This window comes from Schistocerca piceifrons, chromosome 5, assembly GCF_021461385.2.
Source record: "Schistocerca piceifrons isolate TAMUIC-IGC-003096 chromosome 5, iqSchPice1.1, whole genome shotgun sequence".
Lineage (NCBI taxonomy): Eukaryota > Metazoa > Arthropoda > Insecta > Orthoptera > Acrididae > Schistocerca > Schistocerca piceifrons.
The window spans coordinates 262,081,602-262,103,229 of NC_060142.1; the positions used below are offsets into that span (position 1 = coordinate 262,081,602).

The 21,628-nt window shown below is 42.6% G+C and overlaps 1 protein-coding gene across 4 annotated transcripts in view; it reads left to right on the forward strand.

Annotated features, from left to right (window-relative positions):
• LOC124797847 (poly(A) polymerase type 3) overlaps window positions 1-21,628 on the forward strand; it is a 196,748-nt gene that overhangs the window by 164,963 nt on the left and 10,157 nt on the right. For all 4 annotated transcript variants that reach the window (XM_047260903.1, XM_047260905.1, XM_047260902.1 and 1 more), the window contains one exon: window positions 20,887-20,970. In XM_047260903.1, coding sequence (XP_047116859.1) covers window positions 20,887-20,928 — 42 coding nt within the window. In that variant the 3' untranslated portion in view covers window positions 20,929-20,970. The remainder of the gene's footprint in view (window positions 1-20,886; window positions 20,971-21,628) is intronic.

The window sequence follows — 21,628 nt, forward strand, 5'->3', positions numbered from 1 at the left end:
GCCTAGCGACGTTATGCTTTAATCACTCCTCTTTAGTTTCTTCCATTACGCTGTCCTCCTGAGTAGTAAATGACATATTCTTCTGATTTCAGTCTTCGTGTCCATCCTACAGTAATTCAGCAACTTCTACCGGGCTAATTTTATTTCTAGCCATCTCTCTTTCAAGATTTTCCAGTTCCCTGAGATCTTGTGGCAGCGCATTTTACATTCAGGTACAAACCTAACATGAAGGAAGCCATATTTTACATAGAAAATTGTGACTGTGTATTGCTGGGAAAGTAATCTGTAGTAGTATTCCATTACCTTCCTTAATCCTGGAGGCTGCCCCCTGTCATAGGGGTATATGTCAGATGTTGCATTGCATGTTGGTCCCCAAGAGCTATTTCATTTCCCTCCTTCAGCTGTATCTGGGAGACATTCCCTTATATGCCATGTGGGGAAATGCCTCGTAGCTGGCTGTCCTTATGTGCCTTAGCGGTTAGGCAAAAAGTGATTCATTGTAAACTGTTTCCTTTACATTATGGGCAAATTTGAACCAGTCATAAAATATTCTCTGCTTGCAAAGTGTCATAATTTATGACAGATGATGATTTTATGTTTTGTTCTATATCATTATGATGAAAGTGTTCACACACACTGTATTTGACAAGCCACACCAGACAGATCTGATTTAACTTATTTGTTTGCAACTATGTGGCACTTAAAATGTTCTGTCATTTCTGTCACTCGTTCTTATGTGAATATTAATCCATAAGCCACAATTTGTAGATGTATCCTGCGTGACATCCAAAAGGTGGCTGCTCATTCTTCATAATATGTGGGGTGTATATGCAAAAAGCAGCTTTCATATCTTGCTTGAACTTCTATATTTAGCAGAGTATAAGACAACACTAAATGTAGAACTACCCCCCCACCACCACCACCACCACCACCACCACCCCACCCCACCATTTTTAAGAAGCCCCTTGAGAAAAATTTATTTTTAACATGTTCTTACTAATCAAAATTACAAACTTTTATTGTCATAAAGTATCTGCCAAAAAAGTTAACATCATACCTATTCTAAACTTATGCCATTTGCTTATTGTGTACATTCTGATAATATTAGGAGAAATAAAATAAACAAAAAGAAACAGTTTGCATTAATTTTTGGTCCATGTTCTTTTCTGTCTTTTTGCTTAGTGATTCTGTAGTCTGTCGTATCACTATTTTTAATAATCACCACAATCGCTGTAATAGCACAGCTGGAAATTTATATCTTCATTCTCACTAATAATTGGCTGTTTCTGACATGAGAATGGTACAGTGTCTCGTGCTTCCAAACATATGAGCTGCCCACCAATCTCTCATTGGCTGTCTTGAAGCAGCTGACACACCACCTTTCATTCCCATCATACATCGTGGTTAACATTGATGACTTTGCAGCAAGAAACATGTAAGTATAGCACTGACCCTTTCTAGACTTGGCAGTTTCCTGCAGAAATGAATACTACTGTTGAGTATTTTTCCAATTCTGTTCAATGCCGACTACAAACTGCTTTAGATAAACTGCAGTTTAAATGCGGTAGATGTTCATAAAAAACCAAAGTACATGGTATAGATTCCCAATGTTGGCAAGATGGTGAAATTTGCTGCTCACTCACTTCTCCCCTCCACCCAATCATCATAGCTCTCAGCCAAGCTGGTGTCACTGTTTCCCTTCCAACCGAACTGTAGTGCTGAGCTTGAACAACTGTAATAAACAGACTGCAATATCTTCTAGCATACAGGTCATATTAACACCATGACCAAATAAAATATTATTATGGGTTCTGAATCAACTAATGTTTTTTGAAGGACAACATTTCCATTTTTGATCTGCACCATTATTTTAAAAGCAGCATTAATGTTTGTTAACGCATTGGTACACGTATGAGAACATTTAATGTTATTTCATCCTGTGTTTCACAAAATTGTCAAATTTTAATCAGACCAGTAGTCTGTTGTAGTGGCTAGTTCATAGTTTCTCGTTTATCATATGATTGTTTGAGCAACATCGATACTGTATCAAGCACTTCGGCATATCGGGAAAATCTTGAGCTTGTTGTAAGGCAAGTATCATTTGCTGAGCCCTGCCTTTCGGAGTTCTTCAAAAAAAGTCTGCACGTAACCTCATTAACCAAAGCTTCATCTCTGAATGTAAAAGACTCCTATAAATGTAACACTAACCCTATATACTCTACCAATCAACCTAAAAATATTGACCTCGACTGCAATAGTTTAATCTGTGAATATAAGATGAATCTGTATTTTTGTAATGAAGAATTTGAGAAAAAACCTCATCTTATAATTGCAAAAGGGGAATGCACACACAAACAATTACATCATTATGTAACTGGGCAAATATGATATATGATATTGAAAATACAGTATATGGTATTACTACACATAGGTTTTTTTTGTGTATTTGGTCCAAGTATGCATAATGGAGATAAAAAATTGGAAAAAGTGACTGGTAGTGTCTAGCCAATGGAGATACAGTGATAGTGAAATAATTAATTTACATTTAATGGGGGAACAGAGCTGTGCATAGACAAAAGAATTTGCCAGAGGAGAGGGGAATGCAAGACAGCAGAAGACAAAACCAGTAACAAATTAGCGAAATTGGGTACAGTAATGGATAAACATTTGGGAAACTGCAGATATACCTTAATTCATTCTGTAGTATTAAAAACTGCACTCAAATAAGTGCTATCAAACAAGAGAAACATGACCAGTAAAACTGAAAGGATTGTTCATTGGTTATTTATAAGACCATTTTCATAAGATTTGTGAAGATTCAAATGTCAGAAAGCTGATGGCTATTCTCCCTTTCATTTGCGAGCACGATTCTGTACGGAACGCACATAAAATCTAGCAATACAGTTTTAAACTGCACAATGAATTATGTCACCATCCACAGAAACAGATGACTTTTTGAATATGTTAATGGTCCTAAGAAAATATTGTAAGCTAATGCTTGTGATTCATATTATCTTGTTGACAACTGGTACACTGCTGTGTATTTGCCGTGGCATATTGCCAGCTGGTGTTATTTACAATCTCAATATGCTGCCTACAAAGTTGCAAATCTGGTTATCAGTAAAATAACAACATTGTGTGATGTTCTTGGTTCTTAATCTAAAGTATCTTAAATTCCTAGTCCTAGTCCAAGTTCATCTTTCTAAAGTAACAGTGGAACCATTGGAATACCACTGGGAAGCCATATGAATTGGAAACAGAGCGAAAAATGACTCCTCAAGTCAAATTACTGTCTTCCAGTCATCAGCAGCTAATGTTATCTCATTTTGGTGTCATTTGGTTAGTGTTACCTCATTATTGGTATTGACAAGAGGTTAAGAGATTGACTCTTGATCCTAGATGCTTACATTGTGCAGGTCGTAATGGAATTTGACTGGTAATTGAGTTATTAGGTCAGTTGTGAAACATTAGCTTTGTTGCTCCTTGTAACAGACATTTTCTCTTTTTAGTGACAACTAACTATTAGCTTGATTCAGTATGGTGATGTTTTAGTGGGGATTGTGTGTAGTGATGTAAAATGCCTGGGAATTTATGCATTTTGAAGAGTATTTATATTTTATATTGGTAAAGGTCTTTTGCAATACTGCTTCAGTGGTGGTAGGGTAAAAAAGTTGAAAAAGCTGCAGGAGCGTTAGGGAAGAGTCAGTAGGGGAAATAAATTGGAGTGTAAACATAACTATACATTCTTAATGAGGTCAGTTCTTGGGGTAGTACATAATAAAAAATAGAAAACAAAACTGAAGTTGAAAAGTAATTCTTGAATAAAGTTCGGTTTATATTAAGTAGGTAGCCTGTTGATGGTATTTAATTAGGGATGAGTCGTGCCAGGTCAGCTTCCGTGGGTCCAAGAATCGCCAATTCTCTAGGGATTGAATGATTCCAGAATCTTGGGCATTGATTCTTTGTTATTAAATCCCTTGTATGTCGCCTTTCTTACTTCATCTTCGCAGCAGTGCAATCATACAGAAATAGATAAAGAGAGGAATAGAATAGAAAACTATAGTCTGCCTCAAATCTCGCTATGTCGCTTATCTGTCAATAAAGCTTGCTCCCCTCCCCCTCACTGAAAACAGTTTAACATTTATTATCAAGAAACACATGCCAGCTGTTTATTACATTCAGTAATAATTGTGCTATCAATAATTATTCTTCAGTAATATTCCGAGATTTGACTCAGATTATAAAGTGTGTTACATTACAAAGTGGTGACCTAGGGACAGTGTTCTTTTGTACCAGGCTACTATCACTACACAGTTGTTCAGTGCAGTGTTCGCTTGTTGTGGGAGCAGAAAGGGGGGGGGGGGGGGGGTGGAACCAATAAAAATAAAAGGACATTGTAAATGATGAGCAACTGTCAGTAACAAGCATCCTTCATTGGTACAGCAAGTTGGAATGCTAGTGATAAAAATAAATAAAGAAAATTAAAATGCTTATCACTTCTTTCATTTTGTTCTTGGTAATACAGGCAATGTATGGCACACGTATGTTCAAATATAAACATTTACTAACTTATAATATCGGGAGTATAGTCCCATCCCTTATTTTAATTGGTAAGTTATACATTGTAGCTGTAAAAACTTTCAAAAGTACTTTTTTAAATAAATACCCAGATTTTGAGCATTTAAAATTGCTTTGGGCAAATTCCCATTTATAAATATTCTGCCCACTGGACATTTGCCTGGATCACATCACTAGTTATGTGTGCCATCACATCAGGACTTTGTTGTTATCGGTACACTTGACCTACATGCCGTGTTCAATAAAGTCACTAACTGCACTGTGACATCCTCCCCTTACTCATATTGAGAGAGAGTTATCACTTTTGCCTCAGCTACATCTGACCAGTTGCATGGATTGTAACATACTGCTTAACATGCTCCAATCTTAATTCCTGCACTGCAATAGCACAGGTCAGACACATTGAACAGATGATCAGCATTACTAATGCACAAACACATAGTATTCCAGAAAATAGGTGTTCCCATTATTTTGATGACAAATTATATTGTCTTCACTGTCACCTATGCCATGAATAAACAAATTAGAAAACCATATATAGGTTTGTATGACAGCTGGCGGATTGGTACCCCCATGGAATATAACATTCTCTAATGTTCCCCTAGTCCGCAGACTACCTCATCTGACAGGCTGTAGGTTCTTGCTGTTTTAACATGTAACATGAACCAGACGGCAAATTAATATTTATTAGTAATCCGGAAAGTATTGGAAAGGGGTAGGGGGATGAATTGACATTCAGACATGAATTCTTTGGTCTATTGCCCTGACATGTAAAGGACGTAGTTTCATATGTCATATGTCTGAGAGGGAGGCTAGATCCTTCTGGCTGAGTTGATTGTAATCTACATGTAGTTAGCCAGGACATTGTAACTGTTCAGTGTGTGTGTGTGTGTGTGTGTGTGTGTGTGTGTGTGTGTGCATGCTGTCAACAGCTCAGCATCTCAACTCTTCATGGAGTTATTACCTTTACTCCTTTAATTATTTATATTCCATCACGGATGTGACATAGGTCATCCACTCATTTCCCACCTTTCTCCCCTCTTTCCTCCACCCAGACACAGATAACACATTGCAAGTTCTTTTTAGGTAAAATGAAGTTTATTCCATTGTTTGGACTGCACAAACAGTTAATTTTTTTAATTGTAAAAGCCAGTAATCTTTGGGTGTTTTCAGTCTCTTGTTATGTCTCATCTCTCATGATCTGAGATTGTGTTAGTTTTGTACTTTGTCCCTAATTAGTCTCATTTCCTACAGTGTCTAATTTCTTCTGGTGAATAGAAGGTCCATTGTTTTTGGAAGCTTGCACTAAATGTAATTTCTTCTTCATGCCTATCTCTGTTTCTGCTCTGTACGTTAAAACTTTAATTTGTAGTTATTTGATGACATCTTTAATCTGTTGATAATTTTCCTTGCCTGTTACCCCGTTCTGCGTGGTTTAATACTAAAAGATTGGATAGTTTAGGGAAAACTTCCAAGGCATTTGTTGGATGTGAAGTGGCAGTTCATTATTCATTAAAATTACCATAACCATTTACTGATTGTCCTCACTGCATAATTAGACACTCTTGTGACTTCTGCTGAGTGTATTCCAACATCTGAAGTTTCAACAATCCATTGAATTTTTGTTTCAGGTTTATCTTAGATTCAATCTGTAAACATAAATGTGGAATTTGGGATACTGTGATTTTTACTATAGTCTTACATAATGTAAGCTGCTAGTCAGGCTCCAGTGACCAGGGACAGTGGCCATGCATGTGCACGCACGTTTGTGTGTTCTATTTCAGGAGGAGGTCATTTTCATCCGAAATCATAAATGTTTAGTAATCTTTTTCGTTGTGCCTGTCTGCAATTCAGTGCCACCTCTATGTGATGAATAGCAATCTATCCTCATTGTATTGATATTCTGTAATCTGAGAAATTTAAGAGTTACAGCAATGTGAAATAGAATACACTGCTACGCACCACTTAGATGAAGCTGTGCTGAGTGATAGGCAGATAGATAGAAAGTAAATTGCTTCATATTACAGCTTACTAGGCAAGTGTGGTAACCATTGCCCCATCTAGGACACGGCGGTACCGCAACTGCACGGACTATCTCAGTACGTCTCTTCACTGATCCTCACTCCCTTTGAGCGCCACCTATCCGCAGTCCCTGTCCATTATACTCCTGTTCACTACTTAGAGATTTCCATCTGAGGTTGGATGTATTTGTGCATTTGCACTGAAGAAAGTGGATCCATTGCCCAGAAAGGCCATTCCTGTGTCTCAGAAGGCGCAGTGGTTACCACATCTGCTTAATAAGCAGGAGATCCTGCTTTCAAATTCCGGTCTGGTACACATTTTGGTTCATCACCACTGATTCCGCAAAATATCCTGCTGCAACTGATAGCAGTGATCCTCCTGCAATTTACATATATAGTGCTCCACAGCTGCTGGATCTGCGTGGTGTCTGTTCTTTGGAAGGAGCAAATACTGTGCATTCAACTGTTATTCTGGCTGATAAACATGACGACATATGACAATTATGGAACTAAAGTATTTTCTTCCTAAAAAAACTGTAGGGAATCAAGAAGTGACTGCATTTACAAGAATCTGTAGAACAATGACAGTAAATGGCATAACTGATAGAGATTCCAGACAAACTTTGAAGGAATCTGTAAGAACACTGTCTTGTTCTTGGTACTCACAGCAAAACGATGTCAACTTGATGAATGTATTATAGTGCCCTGCTTCAGAACTAGGAAAAGGCTGAGCCTTACAGGAACTTTCAGTTTTTCAATGAAGCATTTATATTTACAGTTAAATAATATTTTGCAGATGTGAGCGAAGTGTACTCAGTAAAGGCAGCACTACTGTATTTTCTTGTTCGATGTGACATGCCCCCCCCCCCCCCCCCCCCCACACACACACACACACACACACACACACACACACAGAGAGAGAGAGAGAGAGAGAGAGAGAGAGAGAGAGAGAATTTTGTATTGATATGAGAGATGAATGTGATACAACTGTGGCATATATTGTAAACCAGCTCACTGTATGTTGCATAAAATTAAAATTAACGTGAAGTCTTGGAAAGATATCTCTAATTGTTTAAACATTTTAATGATTTATTTTGTTGCACAGTCTCACATAATTCAATAAGAAATCATCAGTTTCAGTCATCACAAGTCTTTTCGTATCATAAGAAGGAAACAATAGTTTACTCCCAAGCTCTTTGAGGAAACCACTTTGTCAAATGATATTTCAAATGTCTTTCTGGGTGTGATTTTTTTTCGCATACATGCAGGATCATGGGACCAATGTAAGAATGCTAGTCTAATCAACCCCATTATTAGAATTGGCTCAAAAAATTGTTTTATTTCATTTTTATTTGTCACTGTCCATTTGCCCAAGTACGGTGATGCATAAAAGTTTGTTTGTTCATTGGTTTCCTCAAACAATTTATCCAGTGCAAATAATTTGTAGAAGGTTTCTATTGCTACATCTGACCTTATATTCAAACAATGGAAAATCCAGGACGGAATGTAACAATATATGAAAAGGAAGGTCGCTACTCACCATATAGATAGCAGAGATGCTGAGTCGCAGGCAGGCACAACAAAAAGACTGTCACAAATAAGATTTCAGCCAATAAGCTTTTCGTCAAAAGTAGACGACAGAGGCACAAACACAATCATGCAAACACAACTCTCACACTGTGTGTGTGTGTGTGTGTGTGTGTGTGTGTGTGTGTTGTATTTTTGACGAAGGCCTTGCTGGTCGTAAGCTTACTTGTGACAGGCTTTTTGTTGTACCTATCTGTGACTCAGCATCTCCACTTTATATTGAGTAGTGACCTTATATTCAAATTTTCAATTCCAGATGCAGAACAACAGGCGAAAGGTATAAGCTGTGTTTGATAACTTTCCAGATCATGCTGTCCTGCAACATTCTTCTCTTCTTCCTCTAATGACAAAGCTCAACCACTCTGTGCTGTTTATTAGGATAAATAATTTCACTGCTGTTGCTTTCACTCTCTGTGATCAACATTTTCACATTCAAGCCTAAAGACAGATGTTTGTGTACACTTGACCAGGAACTGGAGAGAAATGAATGAATATAAACAACAAACAGTTCTACAATGTTTGTATTGCTTTGTCATAACTTGAACAGATCCCAGACCACAAGCCGGTCGTGATGAAATCCTATCTAGTGGGGGGGGGGGGGGGGGACAATAATGTGCAAAAGCTTGCAAATTGTTGAAAGAATATCCATAATCATATCATTCTAAACATAGTTATCTTGTACTATGATACGAAACATTGGACCTTATATGTTTACACACCTGCATCAAGTAAGTGCCAATCTTGCTTGAGCGTTTAGCATTACAATATCAGAAATCAGAGCAGTTCTAAGCAGCATACGTGGCCTGATGGAGAGATCGTTGCAACTTTGTGCAATAGTCAGTGCATTGATGATGATAGCATCCTCGTTGGCAAAATTTTCCAGGAGGATGGCAGCATCAGAAAAAACAACATGGAATGTTAGATCTCTTAATTGAGTAGGTAAGTTGGAGAATTTAAGGGAAATTGATAGGTTGAAATTAGATAGGGGGAGAATTTGTGAATTGTGGTGGCAGCAAAAACAGGACTTCTTGGACAGGTCAGTAAAGTGCCATCAACACAAAATCAGAATGAGAATTTCACTCTGCAGCAGAGTGTGCGCTTATACGAAATCTCCTGGCAGATTAAAACTGTGTGTCGGACCGAGACTTGAACTTGGGACCTTTGCCTTTTGTGGGCAAGCGCTCTACCATTTGAGGTTCGCAGAAGAGCTTATGTGAAGTTTGGAAGGTAGAAGATGAGGTACTGACAGAATTGAAGCTGTGAGGATGGGTTGTGAGTCGTGCTTTGGTAGCTCAGATGGTAGAGAGTTTGCCCGCAAAGGTCCCGAGTTCAAGTCTCTGTCCGGCACACAGTTTTAATCTGAACAGGAAGTTTCAACACAAAATCAGTTGGGCTAATCCAGAAGTAGGCCCAATAATGAATAAGAGAATAGGAATGTGGGTAAGCTACTGTGAGCAGCATAGTGAACACATTATCATAGCCACGACAGACACAAATCCAATACCCACCCCAGGAGTACAAGTTTGTGTGCCAACTAGCTCCACAGATAATGAAGAGATTGGAAGAATCTACATTGAGATAAAGGAAATTATTCAGGTACTGCAGGTAGATGAAAATTTGTTATGGGTGACTGAGACTTGGTAGTTGAAAAAGGAAGATAAAAAAAAAATGAGAACATGGACTGGGGGAAGGTAATGAATGAGAAAGCTGCCTAGCAGAATTGTGCACAGAACATAATTTCACCATCGATATCACTGGGTTTGAGAATCATGAAAGAGTGTTGTATACATGGACAAGATATGGGGACACTGGACTGTTGCAGATTGATTATGCAATTGTTAGACACTGGTTTCAAAACCAGTTTTTAAATTGTTATGTATTTCCAGGGGCAGAAGTGAACTCTGATCATAATTTATTGATTATGAATTGCAAATCAGAACTGAGGAGAAAATATTAAAATTCAGCAGGCAAAAAGGAATGCAAAAAAATAAAAAATTAGGCAATGGAAATCCAGGATGGAATGTAACAGTATTATGAAAAGGATAGTTGGTACTCACCATATAGCAGAGGTGCTGAATCACAGAAAGGCACAACAAAAAGACTGTCAGAAAGTTAACTTTTGGCCAATAAGGCCGTTGTCGAAAATCGACAAAACGCGCGCGCGGCGCCGCGCGCGCGCACACACACACACACACACACACACACACACACACACACACACACACACACACACAAAAACCACAACTTGCACACACATGACCACATTCCCTGGCAGCTGTAACCAGACTGCAAGCAGTACTGCTTTATGGGAGAGGCAACCAGGTGGGGGTAAGGTTGGGGCAGGGAGGGGGAAGGGTAGCAGAGTAGGGGTGGGGGATGGTTAAGTGCTGTTGGGAGTGTGCATGGACGAGGTGCACAGCAGGGCCGCTAGGTGCAGTCAGGAGGTTAGATGGATGGCAGGGGAGAGAGAGGAGTGTAGCAGAAAATGAGAGAAGTAGAGAGAGTGAGTACCTTGGTGGAATAGAGGGCTATGTAGTAATGGAATGGGAATAGGGAAGGGGCTAGGTGGGTAAGGGCAGTGAGTAATGAAAGTTGAGGCCAGGAGGTTTATGGGAATATATTGCAGATAGAGTTCCCATCTGCGCAATTCAGGAAAGCTGGTGTTGGTGGGAAGGATCCAGATGGCACAGGCTGTGAAGCAGTGATTGAAATGAAGAAGGTCCAGTTGTTTCTTGGCTACAGTTTGTCGATAGCCATTCATGCGGACAGACAGCTTGTTGGTTATCATGCCCACATAGAATGCAGCACAGTGGTTGCAGCTTAGCTTGTAGATCACATGACTGGTTTCACAGGTAGCTCTGCCTTTGATAGGATAGTTGATGTCTGTGACCAGACTGGAGTAGGTGTGTGGGAGGATGTATGGGACAGGTGTTGCATCTGGTTCTGTTACAGGGCTGTGAGCGATGAGGTAAGTGATTGGGAGCATGGGGTTGTGTAGGTAGTGATGAGGATATTGTATAGTTTTGGCGGGCGTCGGAATACCCCTGTCGGAGGGATGAGGAGGGTAGGACATTTTTCATTCAGGGTACAATGAGAGGTGGTCGAAACCCTGGAGAGAATGTAATTCAGTTGCTCCAGTCCTGGGTGGTACTGAGTCGTGATGGGAATGCTCATCTGTGGCCGGACAGTATTGGATGACTGGAAAGAAAGGGAACAGGAGGTCTGTTTTTATGCAACTGTTAACACCTTAGTCAGACCCTCAGTATATTCAAAAGGGAGCACTCGTAACTACAGATGCGATGGCCAAGCGTGGTTAGGCTGTATGGAGGGACTTCTTGGTTTGAAAAGGGTGGCAGCTGTTGAAGTGGAGGTATTGCTGGTGGTTGATGGTTGATAGGTTTGATATGGACAGAAGTACTGATGTAACGATCTCTGAGGTGGAAATCAAAGATGGGTAGAGTAGGACCAGGTAAAGCGAATGTGGGGGGGGGGGGGGGGGGTATTGAGGTTTTGGTGGAATGTGGATGGAGTGTCCCCACCCTCAATCCTGATTACAAAGATGTCATCTGTGAATTTGAACCATGTGAGATGTTTGGGATTCTTGGTCTAGGAAGGATTCCTCTAGATGCCCCATCAGTAGGATGACATTGGATGGTGCTATGCGAGTGCCCATAGCAGTACCCTGGATTTGTTTGTAGGTAATGCTTCAAAGGAGAAGTAGTCATGGATGAGGATGTAGTTGGTCATGGCAACTAGGAAGGAGATTGTTGGTTTCGAACCATCGTGTGTTGGGGAATATAGTGTTCAGTAGCAGTAAGGCCATAGGCAATAGGGATGTTAGTGTCCATAAAAAATAAAATCTAAAAATAAAAATAATAAGATTAGATTGACAGAAAGTGCGAAAAGCTTTAGCAGGAATATCTAGAGGACATATGCAAGGCTACAAAAGCTTCCATAACTATTGATGCTGCTTGTAGGAAAATTAGGGAGTCCTTTGGAGGAGAGAGAAGTAACTGTGTGAATATCAAGATCTCAGATGGTAAGCCAATACTATGGAAAGAAGGGAAACTTGAAAGGTGGAAGGAATATACAGTATGCCTGTATGAGGGGAACAAACTCGAGGAAACTTGACAACAATATTATAGAAAAGAGTAGAGGAAGTAGGTGAAGATGAGAGGAGAAAATAAAAAGAATTTGACAGAACACTGAAAGACATACGTGGAAACTAGGTACCGCAGGTGGACAGCATCCTCTCAGAATTACTGAAATCTTTAGGAGAGCCAGCCATGACAAAATTATTCCACCTTGTGTGCAAGATACATGAGACATGCTGTATACCCTCTGGCTTAAAGAAGAATTTAGTAATTCCAATTCCAAAGAAGGCATATGCCAACAGGAGAGAATACTACCAAACCATCAATTAGATAAGTCATAGTTGCAAATAATGACACAAGTTATTTAGAGAAGAATGGAAAACTGGTGGAGGTCAACACTAGGGGATATCAGTAGAAAGACAATAGGAAGAAAAACATTTCTGAAAGAGAGGAATTTGTTTACATTTAATATCAATTTAAGTTTTAGGATGTCTTTTCTGAAAGTATTTGTCTGAAGTTTAGTCTTTTCTGGAAGTGAAATATGGACAATTCAAACACGAAGAGAATAAAAGTTTTTGAAATGTGTTGCTGTAGAATAATACCAAAGATTAAATGGGTACATCGACTAATGATTGAGAGGTACTGAATTGAATTTGGGGGGAAAAATTATGGTGCAACTTTACGAAAAAAATGGATAAGTTGGTTGGATACATCCTCGGGCCTCAAGGCATTGTCAGTTTGTTAATGGAAAGAAAGTATGGGGAAAAATTGTGAAAGCAGACCGAGACTTGAATACAGTAAGCAGGTTCAAACAGGAGGAGTGTGTGGTAGTTATGCAGACATGGAAAAGGCTTTTACAGGGTAGACTAGCATAGAGAGCTGCATCAAATCAGTCTTTCGACTGAAGGACACAGCAACAACATATTTTTTTTATATTCCATTCATTTTTGAAACTTGTGTATTTTGTCTCCATTGATGAAGTATTATACTTCTTGTTGCTTTCTATAGTCATAAACGAGCTTTATTTCTCCCTTTATGTCATTTTTAATGCATTTGTTAACACACTCATACTATATATTTCTGCTCTGAACTACTATCTGTATGCAATCTACCTCATCTGGTTGTCATCAGCTTTTCTGTAGATGTGGAAAGACGGGAATTTTTCAAACATAGCATTTAAGATATATTTGAAAAGGAGTTCAGGAGATAAAATGCCAAGTACTCATTTCAGTAAATAAACTGCTGAAAACAGTGGAAGCTAAGGGAACATGTATGCATAGTCATTTTTGGACTGAAGTCCTATACAATAACAGTCTTCTATGTGTGTGACTGTGTCACAATTTACAATAAAGATTGACTGCCATTTCAGGCAGCCTTCATGAGGGTAATAATTATAATGTGTCATTGCAGATGTACTGCATGTGTCCTATTTTTCCAAGTGTCGCATGTCACAGGCACTTGTTCCCCCTGCGGGTCCGGGGTAAGAATAGGCCCGAGGTATTCCTGCCTGTCGTAAGAGGCGACTAAAAGGAGTCCCACCCCCTCAAGGGGGTCGTTAGCGCCTGCGTCCGGAGATGGACGGTTCCACGACCTCTATTTGCGGTCATTTTGCTTTTTCACTTCTCGTTTTTTCCTTCCTTTGGTTGGTTCCTTTCTTTGCTCTTTTCCACCTCATTGTCTTCCTTACTCTTTCCCTTGCCTTCTCATTGCCTTCTTCTCCTTGCCTTCTTCTCCTTGCCTTCTCATTGCCTTCTTCTCCTTGCCTTCTCATTGCCTTCTTCTCATTGCCTTCTTCTCCTTGCCTTCTCATTACCTTCTTCTCCTTGCCTTCTCTGGTCTCCGCCTCGGCGTTTGAGACAGTCTGTCCTCTCTCTCACTCTCTCTCTCCTTTTCCTCTTCTTCCTTCCTCCCTGTGCGTGCCTGAAGGCCGACCCATGCGTTCGCACGCGTAATTCCCCGCCCTGGGTAGACATGTAAGGCACGCACGTACCCCCTGGTAAAGGCCAGGCCCAGGGAGGGGTGATTGCCTGAGCTGATACCTTCTGACCATGCCGATTGGTCCCTCCGTCTGTTTCTCGGGAGGTGTGACCTGAGGTGTAACCATTCACCTAAGGCGGGAGTGCCCTCTGAGAGGGTCCCCACAAGGAAGGAGCGCGCCATCGGAGACGCTGGCAATCATGGGGGATTTCTCCGCAATGGATTTCACTCCATCTGTCTCGACTTCTGCCCAAAAACGGAAACGTGACCAGCCACCAGTGACAAAAGTACTACTGCCTGCCCCACAGTTCCTCGTCGTTTCTCGATATGAGGATGGAAAGGATTTTTCCTCTGTCAACCCTTTCGTTATCCAGAAGGGTGTAGATGCCATAGCCGGATCTGTCACATCTTGTACCAGGTTGCGTAACGGTACCTTATTACTAGAAACTGAGAGCGCCTTTCAGGCGCAAAAACTGCTTCGGGCCACACTCCTGTACACGTTCCCTGTGCGGGTGGAGGCTCACCGAACTTTGAATTCGTCTCGTGGTATGGTCTATACTAGCTCCCTCGACGGATTGACTGACGAGGAGATTCAATCATTCCTCGCTGAGCAGGGCGTGACGGCTGTCCATAGGGTCATGAAAAAGGTCAACAATGACCTTGTACCGACCTGGACACTTTTCTTGACCTTCGATAGTGTTAAGCTGCCATCGCGCATCAAGGCGGGCTACGAGGTTATTTCTGTTCGCCCCTATGTCCCGACACCTACGCGCTGCTACCAGTGTCAGCGTTTCAATCACACTCGACAGTCTTGTTCCAATGCAGCTAAATGTGTCACTTGTGGCAGGGATGCCCATGAGGGTGACTGTCCACCTCCGTCTCCTCGTTGTGTGAACTGTCTTTGTGACCATGCCGCATCCTCCCGCGACTGTCCTGTCTATAAGGAAGAACGCTGTATCCAAGAAATTCGGGTCAAAGAGAAAGTGTCCACCTCGGCTGCTCGCAAGCTATTGGCTAGTAGGAAGCCCACGCTGCTCCCAGCGGGGAAATACAGTACTGTCCTCGCCTCTCCTCGGACTACCAGGGAGGTGGCAACCCAGACATGCGATCTGACCTTCAGCACCACGGTCGTCCGTTCGGCCAGTGCTAAGATCGCCCGGTCGACGTCTCCTCTTCCTCCCGTCAACCCTCAGACACAAGCACCTTCATCAGCTTCTGCCAAGACGAAGACCCAGAAGTCAGATGCACAGGCCTTCAAGAAGGAACCGTCCCGTGCAGACTTCCTACGTACCTCGACCTCCCAGCCTTCGACCAGTACTTCCACCAAACGTCCTTCCAAGAGGGCTCATAGGAAGCACAGTTCTCCTTCTCCGCCACGGCGCATTTCTTCTCCTGCGCCACCCAGCGGTTGCCGCCCCAGGCCGTCATCCGTTTCGCCTGGCCGCACCGCTGGTAGCCGAACATCTGGCCGTTCACCGGCGGAGGAAGCTTCCCCTCCCGGCCATCTTCCCAAGATGGCCGATGAACCTATAGACCCAATGGACGATGACTGTCCGCCTACTGATAGCGGCGGCAGTGCTCGCTCAAAGCCAGGCCCTCAGCGGCCTTCGAGGTGACCCCTTCTTTCATCTTCCTTTCTTCTTACGATGGCACTTATTCACTGGAATATTCGCAGCATTCGCTCCAACCGAGAGGACTTGAAGTTGCTGCTCCGCTTGCACCGTCCGCTCGTCGTAGCCCTCCAGGAAACGAAGCTACGCCCATGCGATCAAATTGCCTTGGCACACTACACCTCTGTGCGTTTTGACCTACCCCCTGTGGTAGGTATCCCGGCTCATGGAGGGGTTATGTTGCTGGTCCGGGATGATATTTACTACGATCCCATCACGTTGCACACTGGCCTGCAGGCAGTTGCCATCCGCATTACTCTCCCCACTTTTACATTTTCCATTTGTACCGTTTACACTCCATCGTCATCTGCCGTTACCAGGGCAGACATGATGCAACTTATTGCTCAGCTACCTGCACCATTTTTGTTAACTGGAGACTTCAATGCCCACCATCCCCTTTGGGGCTCTCCAGCATCCTGCCCTAGGGGCTCCCTGTTAGCAGACCTTTTCAACCAGCTCAATCTTGTCTGCCTCAATACTGGCGCCCCTACTTTTCTTTCGGACACATCTCACACCTATTCCCATTTAGACCTCTCTATAGTACTCCCCAACTTGCACGCCGGTTTGAGTGGTATGCACTTTCTGATACATATTCGAGCGACCTCTTCCCGTGTGTTATCCATCTCCTGCAGCATACCCCCTCTCCGTGCTCCTCTAGTTGGACCATCTCCAAGGCAGACTGGGGGCTCTTCTCTTCCAGGGCGACCTTTCAGGATCAAACCTTCACAAGCTGCGATCGTCAAGTCGCACACCTCACGGAAGTCATTCTCGCTGCTGCTGAATATTCCATCCCTCACCCTACTTCTTCTCCACGTCGCGTACCGGTCCCCTGGTGGACTGCAGCATGTAGAGACGCTTTACGTGCTCGTCGACGTGCTTTACGCACCTTTAAACGCCACCCTACAGTGGCGAATTGTATCCATTATAAACGATTACGTGCTCAGTGTCGTCGTATTATTAAAGAAAGCAAGAAAGCCAGCTGGGCTGCTTTCACAAGCACCTTCAACAGTTCTACTCCTTCTTCTGTTGTCTGGGGTAGCCTGTGCCGGCTATCTGGCACTAAGGTCCACTCACCAGTTTCTGGCTTGACGGTCGCGAATGACGTCCTTATGGCCCCTGATGATGTCTCCAATGCCTTCGGCCGCTTTTTCGCCGAGGTTTCAAGCTCCGCTCATTACCACCCTGCCTTCCTCCCCCGCAAACTGGCAGAGGAGGCTAGGCCACCTAACTTCCGCTCCTCGAATCGTGAAAGTTATAATGTCCCATTCACCATGCGGGAACTCGAAAACGCACTTGGCCGATCACGGTCCTCCGCTCCAGGGCCTGATTCTATTCATATTCAGATGCTGAAGAACCTTTCTCCTGCGGGTAAAGGTTTTCTTCTTCGTACTTACAATCGCGTCTGGATTGAGGGACATGTTCCCGCATGCTGGCGCGAGTCTATTGTTGTCCCGATTCCTAAGCCGGGGAAGGACAAGCACTTGCCTTCCAGTTATCGACCCATCTCGCTTACCAGCTGTGTCTGTAAAGTGATGGAGCGAATGGTTAACTCTCGATTGGTTTGGCTGCTAGAGTCTCGACGCCTACTTACCAATGTACAATGTGGATTTCGTAGGCGCCGCTCTGCTGTTGACCATCTGGTTACCTTGTCGACCTTCATTATGAATAACTTCTTGCGGAAGCGCCCGACCGCGGCTGTGTTCTTTGATTTGGAGAAGGCTTACGACACCTGTTGGAGGGCGGGCATTCTCCGCACCATGCATACATGGGCCTTCGCGGTCGCCTCCCTCTTTTTATTCGTTCTTTTTTAATGGATCGACAGTTCAGGGTACGTGTGGGTTCTGTCCTGTCAGACACTTTTCGCCAGGAGAATGGGGTGCCACAGGGCTCAGTTTTGAGCGTCGCTCTCTTCGCCATCGCGATCAATCCAATAATGGATTGCCTCCCAACTGATGTATCAGGCTCCCTTTTCGTGGACGATTTTACCATCTATTGCAGCGCGCAGTGTCCACGTGTCCTGGAGCGCTGTCTTCAGCGTTCTCTTGACCGTCTTTACTCCTGGAGTGTCGCCAATGGCTTCCGTTTTTCTGCCGAGAAGACGGTCTGTATTAACTTCTGGCGCTACAAAGAGTTTCTCCCACCGTCCTTACGACTCGGTCCCGTTGCTCTCCCAATCGTGGAGACAACAAAATTTTTAGGTCTTACATTTGACAGGAAACTTAGCTGGTCTCCACATGTGTCATATTTGGCTGCCCGTTGTACCCGTTCTTTAAATGTCCTCCGTGTTCTCAATGGTATGTCGTGGGGAGCGGATCGAACCGTCCTGCTTCGTCTATATCGGTCGATCGTCCGCTCCAAGCTGGATTATGGGAGCTTCGTATACTCCTCTGCACGGCCATCCATCTTACACCGCCTCAACTCCATACAACATCGGGGTTTATGACTTGCGATCGGAGCGTTTTATACTAGTCCCATAGAGAGTCTTCATGCTGACGCTGGCGAATTGCCACTCACCTACCGGCGCGATATACTGCTTTGTCGGTATGCCTGTCTGCTACTGTCAATGCCCGAACACCTGTCTTATCGTTCCTTTTTTGACGACTCTCTCGACCGTCAATACGGGTTGTATGTCTCTGCCCTGCTACCCCCTGGAGTTCGCTTTCGTCGCCTCCTTCAACACCTTAATTTTTCACTGCCTGCAACCTTTCGAGTGGGCGAGAGCCACACGCCACCTTGGCTCCAGGCTCAGGTCCGCATTCACCTTGACCTCAGCTTGCTCCCAAAAGAGGTTACCCCCGGTTCGGTCTACCACTCCCGTTTTGTTGAACTTCGTTCAAAGTTCATCAATATGACCTTCATTTATACAGATGGCTCAAAGACCAATGACGGGGTCGGGTGTTCTTTTATTGTCGGGGCACAAAGTTTCAAATACCGGCTCCATGGCCATTGTTCGGTCTTCACAGCTGAGCTCTTTGCCCTCTACCAGGCTGTTCTTTACATCTGCCGCCACCGACATTCTGCTTATGTCATCTGCTCAGATTCCCTGAGCGCCATCCAGAGCCTCAGTGATCCGTATCCGGTTCACCCTTTCGTGCACCGGATCCAACGCTCTCTTCAGCAGCTGGTGGACGTCGGTTCTCCGGTTAGCTTTATGTGGGTCCCTGGCCATGTCGGAATCCCTGGGAACGAAGCTGCAGATGCCGCGGCCAAGGCTGCGGTCCTCCAGCCTCGGACAGCTTCTTGTTGTGTCCCTTCATCAGATTGTAGCAGGGTCATTTGTCGGCGCATTTTATCGCTGTGGCATGCCGATCGGGCTGCACTTACAGACAACAAGCTTCGGGCCTTGAAGCCTCTTCCCGCGGCTTGGACGTCGTCCTCCCGCCCTTCTCGGCGGGAGGAGGTCGTTTTGGCCCGGTTGCGCATTGGACACTGCCGGTTCAGCCATCGTCATTTGCTGACGGCTGCGCCGGCGCCGTTCTGCCCATGTGGGCAATTGCTGACGGTCCGCCACATTTTAATGTCCTGTCCTGATTTTAACACACTGCATCTAGATCTTAACCTACCATGTACTTTGGAAGCCATTTTGGCAGATGACCCACGGGCTGCTGCTCGTGTTCTTCGTTTTATCGATTTGACAATCCTCTCTAAGGATATTTGATGATGCTGTTTTTTAATCCTATGCCTGTCAGTCTGTCTTTTATCGTGTTTTCCCTTTTAGTTGTCGTTTTAAACTTGTGCCTCGCGGTGCATTCTTAACGTAGTCAGGGCGCTAATGACCATTGAAGTTGTGCGCCCTAAAAAAAAAAAAAAAAAAAAAAAAAAAAAAAGGCACTTGTGTTTGGTTTTCCAGGATGTAGTAGCATTCGGGATACAAGATGACAGACTTGGACACATTGTATACAGAAAGCTATTGGGTACAAATGGATATCTGAATGCTTTGTGCTGCCACTGTCTAAGCCAGAAAAATATATTAACCATAGGGACCCAATGAATCAAAGATGCTGTCAGTCAGAGTAGAGCTACAGGAGCTATTTATACCTTAACAACAAATGTATAGAGGGAAAGAATCGTTCTGTTTTGACATCGAGGAACAGGTTCAACAAGGAAGAAGAACAGTGCTTTGGCGTTTTATAATACAAAGAGAATCGGAGGTACTGCCATTAAATGTACCATTAATAAGCCTTGCACAAGAGGAACAAAATTCTTTCTAACAATTGAGACTCATTCTATATTGATGCTACTAGTTTACCCTTTACCGTATGTGTGGCAATACTACTTAGCAAAGCTTATGCCCTTCTTAAGCAGCTTCCTAAAGTTAAGAGAAAAATTATAGAAGCTGGCAAGATAAAAGAAACAAATACCAGCATGAACCACAAGGACAATTATAAACTTGCCATTTTGTTACCAATGATTTCCTGTCACTGGGCCAACAGGGAAGACCTACCAAGCACATTAGTAAGTAATCAGAAACACTGAGATTCAAGGTGTTGTGCAAAGTGCATAAACATATGTCATGGCAGCATTTGAAATCTAATCCACAATTACAAATAACAAAATAAAATGTAAATTCTTTCACCAGCAAAATTCTGTCTTTGCCCCCCCCCCCCTCCTTCCTTGAATATCTGCAGATATAGCAGCCTAGTAGTGCTGCATCATTGGCACAGCACAGCACAAGCAGACTCTCATCATGTATACCTGTAAAATAGGCAAAACATTGCCTCTTACTCTTCTATTGTTCATTCTACTACATGAAATATAACCTGTATTACAATTTTTATAGAGTATGTACACTAACTTCTAGAATTAATCCCCACATTTTCTTTTGTGAAAAGTAAAATTAAATACATTTTTTATTGTGTATGTAGTGTGTTTCATTTCCCATGCTGCAACTTTCCTGTACTAATCACATGCTTGTCTTTTGTTGTTCATTTATTACCACTTACTATTGTTCCATTTTAGGAAAGGCCAAACAGTCTCCAAGAAGGCTTTATTTGTACATGACAACAAGAAACAAATACTGAAAGACTTCGCTGTTAATTTCAGGTAAGTGTGTTTTAAATTGTAGGGTTCATTTACAAGTAGTTCAGTTAGCCATTGCAATGATTATGGTACTGAATTTCTCTGAAGACATCGGCTCCAAGCTACCCCAGTCACACACTATTGTTACTTTTTAAAGAAGTATTATCCTTTTACAGTTAGCATCTCAGAAAGGTAGTCCATCACAATTTCTCTGTGGTCATGAAGCCAAATGTCAAAAGTAATGGATAAATATCTGTAGCTACAGTTGCTCGATTGGCTAAAAACAATAGTAAATCTGCTTTCCAAGTTGTAGAAGAGATTGACACATCTAGCTTAACTGTACCTGTGTGTTAACTTTCAGCTTTGCCAGTTGTAAGCAAAACAATTTTTTGTCAGTGTTTGACTGAGTTCTCATTTTATTTATTATTATGTAATATTAATACAGTTATTACTGCTATGGATCCAGAGATGTCCTCAGGTAGCGATTACATTAAAGTTTCTAACCATTGCACGCTTGTCACACTTCTTTTTCCAAGCTCGCACATTCTATTGAAATTTTATGAAAAAAATGTAAAGTTCCTGTCCAGAATGTGTAGCAATTAAAAAACTGAGATACATAAGAATCTTCCATTGATAATAATATTTACTGGATAAAATTTTCTCAGTTTTATTGAAATAAACA